The sequence below is a fragment of the Lampris incognitus genome, chromosome 21 (genome assembly GCF_029633865.1).
Source record: "Lampris incognitus isolate fLamInc1 chromosome 21, fLamInc1.hap2, whole genome shotgun sequence".
Lineage (NCBI taxonomy): Eukaryota > Metazoa > Chordata > Actinopteri > Lampriformes > Lampridae > Lampris > Lampris incognitus.
Genome location: NC_079231.1, coordinates 19,441,235 through 19,457,687, shown reverse-complemented (window position 1 = coordinate 19,457,687; position 16,453 = coordinate 19,441,235). Strand labels below are relative to the sequence as shown.

Below are 16,453 nucleotides of genomic sequence, written 5' to 3'. Positions count from 1 at the left end.
GTCTGCAGGTGGGAAGCCGGATGCGGGTATGTGTCCTGGTTGCTGCACTAGCGCCTCCTCTGGTCGGTCGGGGCGCCTGTTTGGGGGGGAGGGGGAACTGGGGGGAATAGCTTGATCCTCCCACGCGATGCATGTGGCGACGCCACATATATGGGAGGAGGCATGTGGTAGTCTGCAGCCCTCCCCGGATCGGCGGCGGCGGGGGGGGGGGGGGGGGGGCAATGACTGGGACGGCTCGGAAGAGTGGGGTAATTGGCCGGATACAAATGAGGAGGGAAAAAAAAAGTGGGAGGGTTAAAAAAAAACCAAAAACAGCTCTTTCAGATGTCTTTCATTGTGATTGTCTAATATGCGAGTGTGTTAAAAGGAAAGAAAAAATCACAACTTTCAATACTGTCTCTGCTGTATTGTATTGCATTGTTTAAAGTATTGTAGGGCTAACACTCCATTAGCAGTCATTATAATTTGCTCTGTCATGTCCGTCTACCTAAGTCATGTATGTAAGTAACCTGCTAACATCTATTTCAGCATCTCTGATATATTCTCTGCACCACTGCACCTCATCACCTCTTATTCCACCTGTATAAGTCAATCCTTGTGTATATATCTGAAGATTGTTGTATTGTTATTCTATGTTAAGTACACTGAGAGAGCCACGAAACCGGAGTCAAATTCCACGTATGTGCAAACCTACATGGCCAATAAACATGATCTGGTTCTGGTTCTGATTCTGAGCAGTCTTCCGTGTATCTCTGGAATGCCACTGAAATTGTGAGGAAACGTGTCAGACAGTGACATTGGCGGTGGACAATCCATGAATCGCTGTCGTCCTGTGGCATTCGTTATGCAGCTGGTTATAGCGTTGTTATTGCATGTTATTAAGCAATATAGCCTATTTCACAGTAGCCCAACAAAGGTAGCGGAAAAGCAGGAAGTAAGTGTTTGTTTTCACATCTACAGAATTTGTGTTATCCATAGAACATAAATATTCTCCTTTTTCTTCTTGCTGCTCCCGTTAGGGGGCGCCACAGCAAATCATCTGTTTCCATCTCTTCCTGTCCTCTGCATCTTCCTCTGTCACGCCAACCACCTGCATGTCCTCCCTCACCACATCCATAAACCTCCTCTTTGGCCTTCCTCTTCTCCTCTTCCCTGGCAGCTCCATATTCAGCATCCTTCTCCCAATATACTCAGCATCTCTCCTCCACACATGTCCAAACCATCTCAATCTTACCTCTCTTGCTTTGTCTCCAAACCGTCCAACCTGAGCTGTCCCTCTAATATAATCGTTCCTACTCCTGTCCTTCTTCATCACTCCCAATGAAAATCTTAGCATCTTCAACTCTGCCACCTCCAGCTCCACCTCCTGTTTTTTCATCAGTGTCACTGTCTCTGGTACCCTTCTGTCACAAATCACTCCTGACACTCTTCTCCACCCACTCCACCCTGCCTGCACTCTCTTCTTCACCTCCATTTTGCACTCCACGTTTCTTTGGACAGCTGACCCCAAGTATTTAAACTCATATGCCTTTGTCACCTCTACCCCTCGCATCCTGACCATTCCACTGTCCTCCCTCTCGTTCACGCATATGTATTCTGTCTTGCTCCTACTGACTTTCATTCCTCTTCTCTCCAGTGCATACCTCCACCTCTCCAGGCTCTCCTCAACCGGCTCCCTACTCTCACTACAGATCACAATGTCATCCATGAACATCATAGTTCACGGAGACTCCTGCCTGATCTCGTCCGTCAGCCTGTCCATCACCATTGCAAACAAGAAAGGGCTCAGAGCCGATCCTTGATGTAATCCCACCTCCACCTTGAACCCATCCATCATTCCAACCACACACCTCACCGCTGTCACACTTCCCTCATACATATCCTGCACCACTTCTACATACTCCTCTGTTACTCCTGACTTCCTCATACAATACCACACCTCCTCTCTCGGCACCCTGTCATATGCTTTCTCTAAATCTACAAAGACACAATGCAACTCCCTCTGGCCTTCTCTATACTTCTCCATCAACATTCTCAAAGCAAACATCACATCTGTGGTGCTCTTTCATGGCATTAAACCATACTGCTGCTCGCTGATCACCACCTCTCCTCTTAACCTAGCTTCTATTACTCTTTCCCATATCTTCATGCTGGGGCTGATCCACTTTATACCTCTGTAGTTGCTCAAGCTCTGCACATCTTCCTCACTCCTCAGGGATCGTCTCACTTTCCAAGACTGTGTTAAACAATCTAGTTAAAAACTTCTCTGCAATCTCTCCTAAACATCTCCATCCCTACAATAGACACACAGACAGACAGACAGACAGACAGACAGATAGATAGATAGATAGATAGATAGATAGATAGATAGATAGATAGACAGACAGACAGGCTGAAAATCCTGAATATCCCTTTAAAGGTAACTCCCAGTGACTTATAAGAGAAAAAGGAGCTGTCCAAATGAAATCAGAGTGTACGGTGTTCAGTTACAGACTGGCTCGATACTGGTCACCATTCTTCAAGTTATTTGTTCAATTACTCATTCTACAGTTAGCAATAACAATGCAGGATCCCAGCTCATTGCATGGGTTAGTTTGAGGATATTCAGTCATATCCAAATACATCCACCTCTACTGAGGGACCTTAGTCTGATGGCACACTAGGTGACCAGTGTTTGTCCTGTCAGAGGTTGTCGTTCATTTTCAGTGGAGACATGCAAGCGATTCTCTGAGAGGTTTTACTGCTTTTGGTCTAAGTGTTGACGGGACTGGGGACGATGTCTCCAGTGATTGCTCATCTGAGAGAACCTGGTCTGCTGCACCCCGTGGGCCCAATGACCACAACCCTGCCTGGAGCTGCGGCCGAAGAGGAAATAGCGAGGGTGGTCTGACAGGACGCGAAGGCGGGGCAGGCTAACCTAACTGCTAGCCCACGCAGACCGGCAGTTCTGACAGTCATCCTAGCTGGCGTTCGTTCTCTTCGACAGTGGTTTTTTTTTTAGATACCTTATTGATCCCCGTGGGGAAATTACGCTCTGCATTTAACCCAACCTACCTGTGTAGGTAGGGGCAGTGGGCAGCCGCCATGCAGCACCCGGGGACCAACTCCAGTTCGTGTTGCCATGCCTCCATCAAGGACATAGACAGGAGTATTAACCCTAACATGCACGTCTTTTTTTCTACATATACATATATAAAAAAAGACATGCATATATATATATATATATATATATATATATATATATATATATATATATATATATATGCACACGCACACACACACACGTAGCCTAGATGGAACCAGTCAGGATTTCCAAACTTTTGGAAGTGGCACATCAATGACATTTTCTGCAAAGGAGGGGGGGCGAAAGCTTTAAATATTTACAGAAATGTGCAAATGCACCACCCTGTCGGTTTGTTGAGCCCGATGTCATAGACGTAGGAGTTTGTGCCCCTGATTTGTCTCAACTAATAAGGCTCTTGAAGTTTCTCCGACACCCTGAGTGCCGAAGCAGGAGTGCTTTGCGGTGTACGAACCACTCGGATTTCTTTTTCAAACTCGCATAAACACAAACACCCGGCGTCACTTACTGAAGCACCCAGCGAAAAGCCAGCATCACTCCTACGTGTAAAGACCTACAACGCTTCCACCTTCATCTTGAGCCCCAAGGATGTCAACGGATCTCAGCAGATCTCGCCAACCATCTCAAGAGCTTGGAAATAGATCAAACTGGTGTAAAATATTCAGCGTGCTGTGCCAAGTTGCTTGTGTACTTCCAACTACGCTCTCGGAGGCTGCACCTTCTCTGCACTGTCACCCCCACCTTTCATAGGCTGCTGCATACGTGCTATCTGAGTTAGCATGCATCAAATTAGCATCTTTATTTCATGGAGTCCTGGGTGGAGCACTCTGCTTAACTCAGGACACATGATCTCTAGTTGGGCATGTGTGATCTCGCTTAATGAAATCAGTGAGTACAATCTGTACCCATGCAACATGGAGGCTCAGATAGGAACACACACAAACACGCATGCACGTACATGTACACGCATCAACAAACATCATGCCATCATGCCTGCACGCCCACCACTGCTTCACCTTTTGCAAGTAATATGTGCAGTCGTTGGCCATAGTGCTCGAAGAAGAAAGTAGGTCATGTATTTTTCACCATGCCCCTCTGCAATATTTATTTATCTGGAAGTGACTTTTAAAGGAAAAGGTTCACTTCCCTTTGGTCACATGACCACCACAAGGCTCTATTTTTATTATTTTATTTTGTTCATAAATCTAATTCATAATTTATTTCTCTTAACAATAAGACAGTTAAGATGATCATTTCTGAGTCATAAAAAACTGCCTGCGTTCAGGTCTAAAGAAAACATCTGCACAACGGCTATGCCTATCGTGCACGCTTATGATGCAAAGAAAAAAAAACCATGCACGCGCCATCTGCATCTAAATATCCAAATCGCCGAAATAAATCACAAAATTCTAAATCCTCTCTCTAGTACTTTACTCAGGACCGTCTCTGGCAGAGCGACTGCTCTCCATCATCTCAAAACTCAAGCGTGATTGCCTTTTTGCCCTTTGGCATCGCTTTATTTAAAGCTTCTTAGTAGGTCAACATAAAAAAGTACAGGGAGGCCTGGCACAGAATTGCCCTCACTAGTACGTCTAACCAGATACACATGCGCACAAGATGTCATGATGCACGCAAGCTATGCAAATTTATTAAGCAAAGACAGATTTTAAAAGATGAACATTCTCTGCTATGTCATATGCAGGGGGGAAAAAGCTACAATAAAGAAATAAATTCAACTTTTGTGCAATGTAATGTAATTAAACTGAGGGAAAATCAACAGTCCGGACAATTAATAGCTAACAGCTTGCAGTACTCTAAATAAAACAGCAATATTGCCCTAAATTTAAAAATGTATGCAACTTTGTGTATATCAACATGCTAACACCGTTTCAGGTTAACCAAACTTGAACTAAATCACTTAACTTTACCACGCCTATGCTCGAGAAAGTGAGACAAAATAGAACTTTAGCCAGTTTCTCATCTGTTAGCATTGTTGCTAACTCTACTGCCATGCTAAGCTAAAGGATGCTAGCATGGCATACTTGAAGGGAGGATGTGAGGTCACCGTTCAGTTGACTCAAAAATCCGATCACTGGGGAACCCTGATGTTAATATCCCAATTTCTAATTTTCGGTCTAATTATTTCCATTATTTTTCCTTAAATTAAATTGTGTGCTGTCCGGAGACTGCCAGATTCAATCCAACCAAGTTAAAGTCAACGAAGCGTTGAAGTCACCAAATAAATCCAACCATCAGCTTTGGAAATGAAACAGACATATTCCGAGCTGTTGATGGGTGCACATGGGGTAGCAATTTGTTATTCTTGCATGCTATGTAAGTGCAGCCGGTGGAAAATCCACAAGGAATATGGGTCACAGATGACCTCAGAAGGCCTGCTGGACTTACCTCCACGTGTTGACATGTCTGGATAAGTTTCCCCATGAGGGTCTCCAGCTCATTGTTCCTTTTGATCAAATTACCCAGGTTGGAATCCAAGGCTTGCTGCAAGGGGGAGAGAGAAAAGGAGGAACTGTTGGTGCATGAATGAGAAGAAGCAGAAGAAGCTGAGAGCAAAGTCAGGCTGCGCAAAACTGATCTTCACGGGTCACGAGTGTAGCACTGAAATTAAATTATTCTGTTCTTCCAATTACGGTTTCACCTATTTTGAACATTTTTCCAGAGAAGGCTGACATTCTTAAGATACAGCAGAGAAATACACTTTGTTTGAGTGACATATCTTAAAAAAAAAAACACAGTTCTAGACTAAATGACTTGCAGGAAAGGAATATTCATTTGCAGCACATCCATCACACAAGCACAAGATGTCAAAAGTGCACCAAATACATCTCACAGGTGTTTGTACTTGCGAGGAAGTTAAGGAAGTTGTAAAGGTGTCTGGGGTGCATCAAAAATCAAGAAGTCCTACTCTCAGACAGAATGCAAAACAAAGGCACGGTGGTGCTAAGGAGACAAGAACGGACTCCACAACCCGAGTCCGGATTCAACAGTACACACAACAAGTAGAGATTTTACCCCACCCTCCCCTTTTTTTCCTAACAAGCAGGGGGGTTTTCCCCCCGGTTTTTGGAGGTAAGTTCAGCGCCCACATACCTCCGGACGCCGGTGACGCTCCTCGTCCCTGTACTGCCTCCTCATCCTGTCCCTTCCGATCCCGCGACCGAGAAGCCTTACACTAAAGGGGGTGATGCGAAGGAGGAGAACCACTCCGCCGAGCAGCAAGCCATGCGCAAAGCCGGCCAAGCGGCAAATTAGGCATCAAAAGCCATAGCCGTCCCTTATGAGGGCACGTGGCGCTCCTGGCTAACGAACCGGCAAACAGGTGACAGTACGTCAGACGCTCGTCCCTGCCCGTCACTCCTCCTTCCCCGCTTCTCCCTTTTTGCTCTTCCTCTTCCCTCCTTTATAACGCCCCCCCCCCCCCGTTGCTGCCTTTCATCTGCGCAAATACAAGCTGTCTTTTACTTCCAGGACTGTCATAATGTTGCCAAACCGAGCGTGCTAAGCCACGCCGAGGCTGCGTTTACACTGTGCCGTTGAACATGCTTTTTTATTATTACTATTATTATTATTATTATTTCAAACTTGACTTTTGTGAATATGGAGATATAAACACAACAAAACTGATGTGCATAAGAGAAGAATTTTAAGCTCTACCCTATCTTGACTTGTGCAATGAAATATATTACTTTAAAAACAAAAAAAGATGGAGACCGAAGGTTGTAGATTTTTTTTTTTTTTATGTGAAAGTTGAGCTGAAAAAGTGTGAGATGTGCACCATGTCAGACAACGACTCGGCTTATCTGACGTTCGTACCCATCAACAAAACGCACTTTGGCCACTTTTTAACAACAGTGAAAACGAGGCCCTGCCGTGGGCTGGATTAACACAAGCTCCCCGCTGACAACTGAGATGGGGGGAGAGAGGGGGAGAGAGAGAGTTTGTCAGAGACAGAGTTTGTCCGAGAGAGAGGGAGAGAGAGCGAAAGAGAGTTTAATGGAGGGAGAGAGAGAGAGGGACAGAAAGAGGAGAGAGAGAGAGAGAGAGTTTGTCTGAGAGAGAGACAGAGCGAGAACGGGAGAGGGAGAGAGAGTTTGTGTGCGGAGGCGAGGGGGGGGGGGGTTAATGGATGACCTTAATACGGAGATGACACACAAAAGCAATGGCTGCACGAGGCTCTATGGGGGGGGGGGGGCATGTCAGTGTCATGGCTGTCATCAGTTCATACAAAAATTACACTTCAGCTCCAAATAAAAACCACAGCAACAGTAAGTCAACAGCCACGTCACCTGCAGCTTGCTTTGCCCAATCTCTCTCACACACACACACACACACACACACACACACACACACACACACACACACACACACACACACACACACACACACACACACACACACACACAGGTACATGAATGACTACAATGCATTTACATCTGCATTACCACGCATACTGCATCCACACAGTGTCCAGGACTAGCATCCGTTTGTAACTACAGTGAACTTATTTGTGTTTCATGGGATTGTGTTTTTTTGCACTTTCGAAATGCCAACGGCAGCAACGTCACCTCGTCATGTAACATTAGATTCTTTCCAAAAACGTTGAGCTTTTTTTGGGTTAGCGAACGCACGTTGCCTTATGATGTGAACTGAAGCACGACGCCTATCTGATTCATATCAGACTGCAGATAATGTATGTGACCACCCTGGATGTGTGGACTGGCTAGCCCGTTGGCTAACGGGTCGGACCCTTTAGTCGACCGGTTAGCGTAGTCGGCCCGTGGTGCAGGAGACCCGGGTTCGCGTCCCGGCTGCGGCGGTTCCCGGCTGCCCCCTGAATTCGCTACACCCACAACTGTTGTTATTACTGTTTATAATTTTTTCAGTCCATAAAAAACACAAACTATTTCACTTCGTTCCCATTTTGACGAGTATCCCAACTACAGGATTGTTTTGATGTTACTATTTTCGATCCTTCTAGTTCGTTTGACGCTTAGAAGGAGATTCAATAGTTTGTAACAGCGTATCTATTGGTAGTTCAACACACACACTGACGGATGCACTTGGGTATACACACACACACACACACACACACACACACACACACACACACACACACACACACACACACACACACACACACACACAGACAGACAGATGCACTTGGATATACGAACAAACATATACACACACATGCTTGACAGAGGCACTTGGATATATAAACACACACACACACACACACACTTATCCAAGCACACATGTTGAAATAACTAACCTACATACACAGCCAACACGCATCTGGAATCGGCTTCACATGAATTTCAAACGTGACGCACGGTGTGCGTTCCCTCCATGTGTGTGTGTGTGTGTGTGTGTGTGTGTGCGTTTGATATGTTCAAAGGACTCGCAGGATTTGGACGGGGTCGTTTCACATGTCACCAACTGGCACTTGACATCACGAAAATTAAACCGTAACTTTCCATCGACCTTGTAGTTTGACTATGTTTCTGCCTAATTGCCTAACTTTGATATCACAGAGGGTTGAATCAGTTCATCTGGATACAATGTTTATTGACTGATACATTTCATGAATCAGTTCATCTGGATACAATATTTATTGAACAATATGTTTCATCACGAAACATCTTTCAATAAATATTGTATCCAGATGAACTGATTCATGAAATGTATCGTTCAATAAACATTGTATCCAGATGAACTGATTCAGCCTTCTTTGATGTTCGTACCCGGATTATTGAGCACGCATCAGGGCACTAACTTTGATAAAAATGATAGAAATGAATAGTATCCATTCTTGTCAGTGGCATCGAAGTTATACAATTTAGGTTAAATCATGGTTGTTGCTGCTACAAAATATACAGTATGCACTGACGCTCTAGTCAACAAAGTGACAGATTACAGCGGTCACTTATTAGCTTGTCTACTTTTACATCACTGTCTAATACAGCTACTCTCGACCTTTTCGAGTCGTGACCCCCCCCCCCCACCACCACCACCACCACCACCACCACCAGAATAATCAGGTTGGTGGGTGTCCAGGTAGCGTAGCGGTCTATTCCGTTGCCTACAAACACGGGGATCGCCGGTTCGAATCCCGGTGTCGAGCGTCCCTACAGACACAATTGGCCTTGTCTGCGGGTGGGAAGCCGGATGTGGGTATGTGTCCTGGTCGCTGCACTAGTGACTCCTCTGGTTTGTCAGGGCGCCTGTTTGGGGGGGGGGGGATACCATGATCCTCCCACGTGCTACGTCCCCCTAGTGAGTGTAGCAGCGACCGTTAACCCCCCCCCCCCCCGCTCCCCCAAGCTGCACTGGGACATTTAACTGACAACACCCCGATGCAAACGCATTGATCGCTCATTAACTCTCTGGCCGAGACTGTTCTGGGATTACTGTAATATAACACAAGCTACCAAACACACACAGGAAATCCCTTGCTTTGCCCCCAGACAGAACAACAACTAATTCAATTTTGGCTTTAATTAGTGTATTTTAGATTTGTTGAAATAACGGCACCTCATGTGCACACACACACATCGACTCTCACAAACACAAAATCTATTCCAGGGCAAATTATATCACTGGTCCAGGGCATGGAATGTAAAAACATTTCCCCAGTCTAAAATGTTGTTTTATTTTTTCCTCCATGACCCCCGGGAATTATGTCGCGGCCCCCTTGGGTGTCCCAAACCCCAGGTTGGGAACCAACAGTTTAATGGATGTCTGAATAAGAACTATTAATGCAAATCCACTATGGTTCAGCTAGGGGTCAAATATCCCTCCCCCCCTTTTTGTCCTTCCCAATTGTATCAGGCTAATTACCCCACTCTTCCGAGCCGTCCCGGTCTCTGCTCCACCCTCTCTGCCGATCCGGGGAGGGCTGCAGACTACCACATGCCTCCTCCCATACATGTGGAGTTGCCAGCCGCTTCTTTTCACCTGACTTTGAGGAGTTTCGCCAGGGGGATGTAGCGCGAGGGAGGATCACTCTACCCCATTCCCCCTCCCCCAAACAGGCGCCCCGGCCAACCAGAGGAGGCGCTAGTACAGCGACCAGGACAAATACCCATGTCCGGCTTCCCACCCGTAAACAAGGCCAATTGTGTCTGTAGGGATGCCCGACCAAGCCGGAGGTAACACGGGAATTCGAACCAGCGATCCCCGTGTCGGTAGGCAACGGAATAGACCGCTACGCTACCTGAATGCCCCAGGAGTCAAATACTCTTAAGCTGCGTTCCCTTCCTCTTAGGTTGTCGGTGAATATGATCATACGGTATGTCAAGCGACAGGCATGGGCGCAAGTCCAGGAACACTGGGATGGCACCCAGCGCTTTACCTGGTGCCCCCGTCCACAGGGTTCGGGGTTGTGTCAGGAAGGCCATCCAACGTAAAATGTTGCCAAATCATTATGAGGATTGACAAGACCATACCGGATCGATCGTAGCCCGGGTTAACAACCGCCGTCATTACTGACGGAAACTGTAAAATCTGCTGTGGCGACCCCTGAGAAACAGGGAACATGCTGAAAGAAGATTTCCTAACCGGATGGAAAGGACTGCAGAGAGCTGCATTTAAACTCTTGTGACACTAAAACCCCCTCGGTGAAACCAATGTTAATGTACTTTCCTGTGGTCAGGGTGTCTCCTCGATGTTTCAGGAAACACCAACGCCTGCCAAGGCTCGTGAATCGCCGAGCGGCAAAGCGGTCGGACCATAAACCCTGGAGTGACGTTTGACAGCGGAGCCAATTCCCCTGAAACTCAGTTTGCGGTGCGGAGAACTCACTCGAAATGTAAATACAACTCCAAAAATAAGTGGGCTTTTCCCTGAAGCGTGGTGATCCAGTGTTGGGGAGCCTGTTGTGGTGAGTTCCTTCACGGGGAAACTGTTTCCTCCTACAGCATCTGCTTTTGATCGCCGGGGAGTCTCTCGGAAAGACTTCTTAAATCATTTCAGAAGAATCCACTCGGTTTAACCAAGACATTTTCCTATACATGTCAAAATCAGGCTCGATGAAGACTTCAGCTGGACACGCCGCTGCTGCGAGTAGAACTTGAGACCTCTTGGCAATTGGAAGGGTCTCTCCGAGCAGTAGGCCACACTGCCACTCCTTATCAGCTCATTCAGGCGAAATATTGTGTGACTATTCCCTGATTCATCAACTTAGTTACCCAGCCATGTTGTCACAGTATGAGACAAAATTAGCCATAAGATGCACAACAATTCACATTATATTTTCCCATTTAAAAAAACTAAATCTCCCCTACTATGATCTGTGTTTCACACTGGGTTAAAGTCACCCACCATGCTTGTTCTAGGAGTCAAATGCTCTCTTATGGTAGGACTCTTGTGAGTTCTGAAGCTATGATTTACTCACGAGAGCAATGTGGCTAAAAACAAATGGCTGGTTGGATGGTCCATTCTATTGGCAAGTTGTCAGATTCTTGCTAGTTAGCATATACATAACTGCTTCAGAATTCATATGCATGGTATCTAACTCAAAATAGAATAGAATAGAATACTCTATATTAGTCATTTTGTACATACGTACAAATGAAATTTGCTGAGTATTTAAGCCATCCTAGCTGTGTAGCTAGTAGCAGTGGGCAGCCGCCGCACAGCACCCGGGGACCAAGTCCAGTTCTCCTTTCCATTGCCTTGCTCAGGGGCACAGACAGGAGTAGTAACCCTAACATCCATGTCTTTTTGATGGTGGGAGGAAGCCGGAGCATCTGGAGTACCCCCCCCCCCGCCCACAGACACGGGGAGAACATGCAAACTCCACACAGAAGGGACCTGGGACGGCCTTCGGGTTCGAACCCAGGACCCTTCTTGCTGTGAGGCGACAGCGCTTACCACTGGGCCACCGTGCCGCCCCGTGGGTCGGTGACTTTTCCGGGTTTCAATCAGAGACCTTATTTTTATCAAGTTTGTTTTTTTAAAATGAAAAAAATACTCTTAAGGTTTTGGACAGTGAACCATACAGCATCTTGTGACTACCGTATGCTACCAAATAAATGACGTCAGACTGTGCCAATCTATTGACCATCGGCAAAATAATGATTGATACTGCAATCCAGCAGTCAGGGATGAAGCAGCTGTTCCTTCCTCCTCCATCATCTGACACTGCTCTGGTACTGAACTAAGTGTGTCCCCCTTTTTCTTCCCAATTGCACCTGGCCAATCACCCCACTAGCCGAGCCGTCCCAGTCGCTGCTCCACCCCCTCTGCCGATCCGCGGAGGGCTGCAGACTACCACATGCCTCCTCCGATACATGTGGAGTCGCCAGCCGCTTCTTTTCACCTGACAGTGAGGAGTTTCGCCAGGGGGACGTAGCGTGTGGGAGAATCACGCTATTCCCCCTCCCCCGAACAGGCGCCCCGACCGACCAGAGGAGGCGCTAGTGCAGCGACCAGGACACATACCCACATCCGGCTTCCCCACCCGCAGACACGGCCAATTGTGTCTGTAGGGACGCCCGACCAAGCTGGCGATAACATGGGGATTCGAACTGGCGATACCCGTGTTGGTAGGCAACGGAACAGACCGCTACTGTACCCGGACGCCCGGGAGAGCAGTTCTGATGCATCTACGATACATACTGATAGATCAGTAAAGTAGACATTGCTAAAGGAAAGGGAGATTGAGAAAAGTTGCTGCTGGGGAAACCGTAGTACAGATTGCCGCCATTCATATCAGACCGTAGCTTTTATCTCCAGCCGAACGTTCTGAGCCAAGTTGACAGGTGGCGGGCTACGTGATGAAAACAGCCACCCTGTGCACAAGGCGAGGCGAGCAGACGTCGTCTCAAGGGTGCAGACAGCAACTGCTGAACAGCGGCGGCTAGAAAAACCAGCTCTGAACCTGCACTGCATGTTCATGTCATGCACACGTCAGCTGAGCCTGCTCGGGTTCCAGACATGCAAATCCCACGGGCGGTGTTTTGATGGATGAAGCAACGGTTATTGCCTTTAATCTCGATTTTTTATCATTCAACAAAAAAAAATCCATCAACCTTTATCAGATTTTCTCCTCACTGACACACCAGCTTTTCCACCCAACACAGGTCTAATTTTTTTTTTTTTTTTTTTTTGTGGTCATTTTCCATTCAGCTTTTCTTGCTTGAAACGTAATAATTTGCACACAAGTACGTCGGTGGAAATTGTGTGTGCGCGCCCGTGTGTGTACAAATTCACCCCCAGGCGGTTCTGTCGAGCTCAACGTGGATGCTTGTGGATCACACACATACTCAAGCAGCTACATTTGCACACTTGAGCGAGCGAGCGCACACGCACACACACACACACACACACACACACACACACACACACGCACACCATCCCTGGTATCAATGCCGGTAAGTTAACAGCTGTTTTGCACAAAAAAGTTAAGAGGAACGACATCTTTTTTAAGATTTCCTGTTCCACTGAGCAGGGGTGTATTCCCTGGAATCCACACACTGCTGCCAGCCATTCATGTCGTACTTTGCTCCAAAGTGTTTTGTACATGTGGAACACGGAGAAATCAGAGAAGAGAGAGAGAGAGAGACAGAGAGTTCTCTGGTACACCGAGGAAGACAGCGATAGCGATCAAGGGGAGAGCGTGAGGGTGAGGGTGAGGGAGAGACTGGATGAATAAAAGGAGGTGTGTGTTACTGATGTACTCATGCCTGAGTCAGAGCTCGCAGGGTAAGGAAAGCAAAGAAGCATACAGAAAGAAAGACGGAGCAGCAAGGGGGGGGGGGGGGGGGAATAGGACCTGAGAGAAAACTGGGAAGAATAGCCAAGCGCAGACTTATCACAGCAGTAAAGATTGTGCATGAAGCCTGTCCAGGTGATGCTATCTGGGTCCGTACTCGAGCATCTAGAACATTCTGGTGTTGCAGCAGGTAGCTAGCATTTATAAGCATGCACAAAACGCATCGATATAATCAGCTGGAATATTCGGTAACACTTTCTATGAAGCGTGCATCTATAATGCCCTATAAGCATTTATAACGCCCATACTTTCCTATAATGTGTATTACAATGGCTAGCAGCTATGGCTGAAGACTGTGAAATAGCGCTGAAGTCTCATTATGCATCTCTACAAAACTTCAGCCAAACAAGTTGGCTATGATGCATTATGACATTTGACAGATAAACAGGCTAATGATGACATATTTATAATGCATAAATCCGTTTTCAATGGACATAATGTATCATAAAGGTGGTTATGAGGTGTTGTGAGGGCGTATACATGGTTATAATGAATCCTACAATGACTTATAGCTACACTTACAGGACATTATAGATGCTTATAGGGCGTTATAGATGTAAGCTTCATAGAAAGTGTTACCGGATATTTGTTGCACCCCTTCATTTAGCTTCTCACATGCGATAGCCATCTACGGGGCGGTCTAAATGGAAGGCATATAAATATGTTGTCTTGCATACCCCAAAATGGCCGTAACACTGGCACATAGTGGCCATTTGGAGACTCCAAGTGGGCATTTTGGAGATCCACCTCTGCATATCCGCAGCAGAAACTGTACAACGTTTCTATTTTGGTGCTGTGTACATATAATCAGATTTTAAGAGGCAACTGGGAGGCTGAGGAGACATAATAGTCTAAATCCAACAATTCAGGAACTAACTAAACAGGGTTACATTTCTGGAGAGGCCACCATTATATGCATATATTCAAAAGTGTTGAAGAGCTGCAGCCATTTTAGTTTGGGTATGTCATGTAAGTGTTTTTGGTGTCGACGTGGAGTGCGGGGAGGTGTGTCGAGGGTGTCTGGCTGGCAGAGCTGGCGTGGAATTGGCTGGGGGAGCTTAGTCTGCTGCATCCGGTGGGCCCAAGGACCACGGCCCCTGCCGGGAGCTGCGTCCGAGGAGGAAACACCGAGGGCGGTCTGACAGGACGGGGCAGAAGCGGGGCAGGCTAAGCTAACTGCTAGCCCATGCAGACCGGCCGTTCCAACAGTCATCCTGGCTAGTGCATAAAATGAAATGGCAAATAAATGCTCCTTATTCCAGATTCCTGACTCCTGGTGTTAATGGGCTTACAGCTTAGAAGAGAAATGTAACGTATAAACAAGTGCCGACAAGTATACAGTCTCTCCAAGCGGCCATTCTGCAAAACTTGCACCAACATCAAAATTGGAACCACAGTTTTGAGACCACTTGGTCTTTTTCTAGATCTTTGTGTGTTCTTAGTCTAAACATGGAGCCCCCCATCCCCCGCCCCCGATTTAGCCCCTGCAGGGCCGAGGGAATGTTTGTAATCTATTGATTGCAGCTAATGCTTGTGGCTATATGGTTTTGTGTGTGTCCATGTGTGTGTGTGTGTTTGTGTGCGTGTTTGAAGAGGCACCGGCACATCGGCTGCCACGTTTTCAACTCGAAACCTGAACTCTTCCTCCTGACCAAGAGCAAATGACGTTCAAAGGCTATTTACAACTCCCCTCCTTGCCCAGAAAACAACATTTCCTGCGATGATTTCCTGTGGCAATTTCATCTGCGAGAAGGGACGAGTGTCCCCACGTTAACCTCCTCGCCTCTTATCAGACACACTGCCGCAGACCAGCGACTCCGGTCATCTGATATTCCGTTTCCTGTGCACGGCGAGGAAATCTCTCACAAATCAGCAGTTCTGAGTGGGAAAGTAATGCGCACCTAACAGTCTGGGGTAGGAGCCCAATAAAAGTTTTCAGCTTGTCTCCTCCAGAAGAGAGTCCAAAATGCAGAGCAGAATCATCGTCTGAGCGGGGGAATAAGGAGGATAGCGAGCAGTTCACATGCTGTCTCGGGTTCTGAGTCCTCCTGCTCTGACTCGGGCTTACATGCGTGCATCTCCTCCCCCCGATATAAAGTTTCACATAAAGAGCCTCACTTTTTATATGAATTAAAAATCAAAACGTGTGTTGTTTGGTGTAAATTTTCCATGAGGGGCGAGTTGCTTCCCGTGGAAAGTGCTCCGTATGGAGATCCAGCGCCCTGTTTCTGTCACCAGTTAAGACGTCTTTTTTTGGGGGGGAGGGGGGGGGCAACCATTTACTACCAATACCTATAAATATCTTAAAAGGCTCCACTCTGCTCAGAATAGCTGGCTTGTCTTGGCAGATTTTTTGACGCTACTGTGCTTTTACGCTGCGTGAGATGGGTTTCAACTACGCCCGTTTTAAATGGCCCCTTAAATCAACCCCTCAAGAAATGCATTGCGTTTGTCTTGTGGTTATTCAAAGACATGCCAATCCCCACGCCTACTCACTTTTCATTGACTGTTGTGTGTGTGTGTGTGTGTGTGTGTGTGTGTGTGTGTGTGTGTGTGTGTGTGTGTGTGTATAT

The 16,453-nt window shown here is 46.7% G+C and overlaps 1 protein-coding gene across 1 annotated transcript in view; it reads right to left on the bottom strand.

Annotated features, from left to right (window-relative positions):
- The window catches only part of LOC130131512 (E3 ubiquitin-protein ligase Midline-1-like), a 66,854-nt gene that overhangs the window by 19,888 nt on the left and 30,513 nt on the right, over positions 1-16,453 (bottom strand). Inside the window, exon 3 of the mRNA XM_056301213.1 lies at positions 5,489-5,584. Coding sequence (XP_056157188.1) covers positions 5,489-5,584 — 96 coding nt within the window. The remainder of the gene's footprint in view (positions 1-5,488; positions 5,585-16,453) is intronic.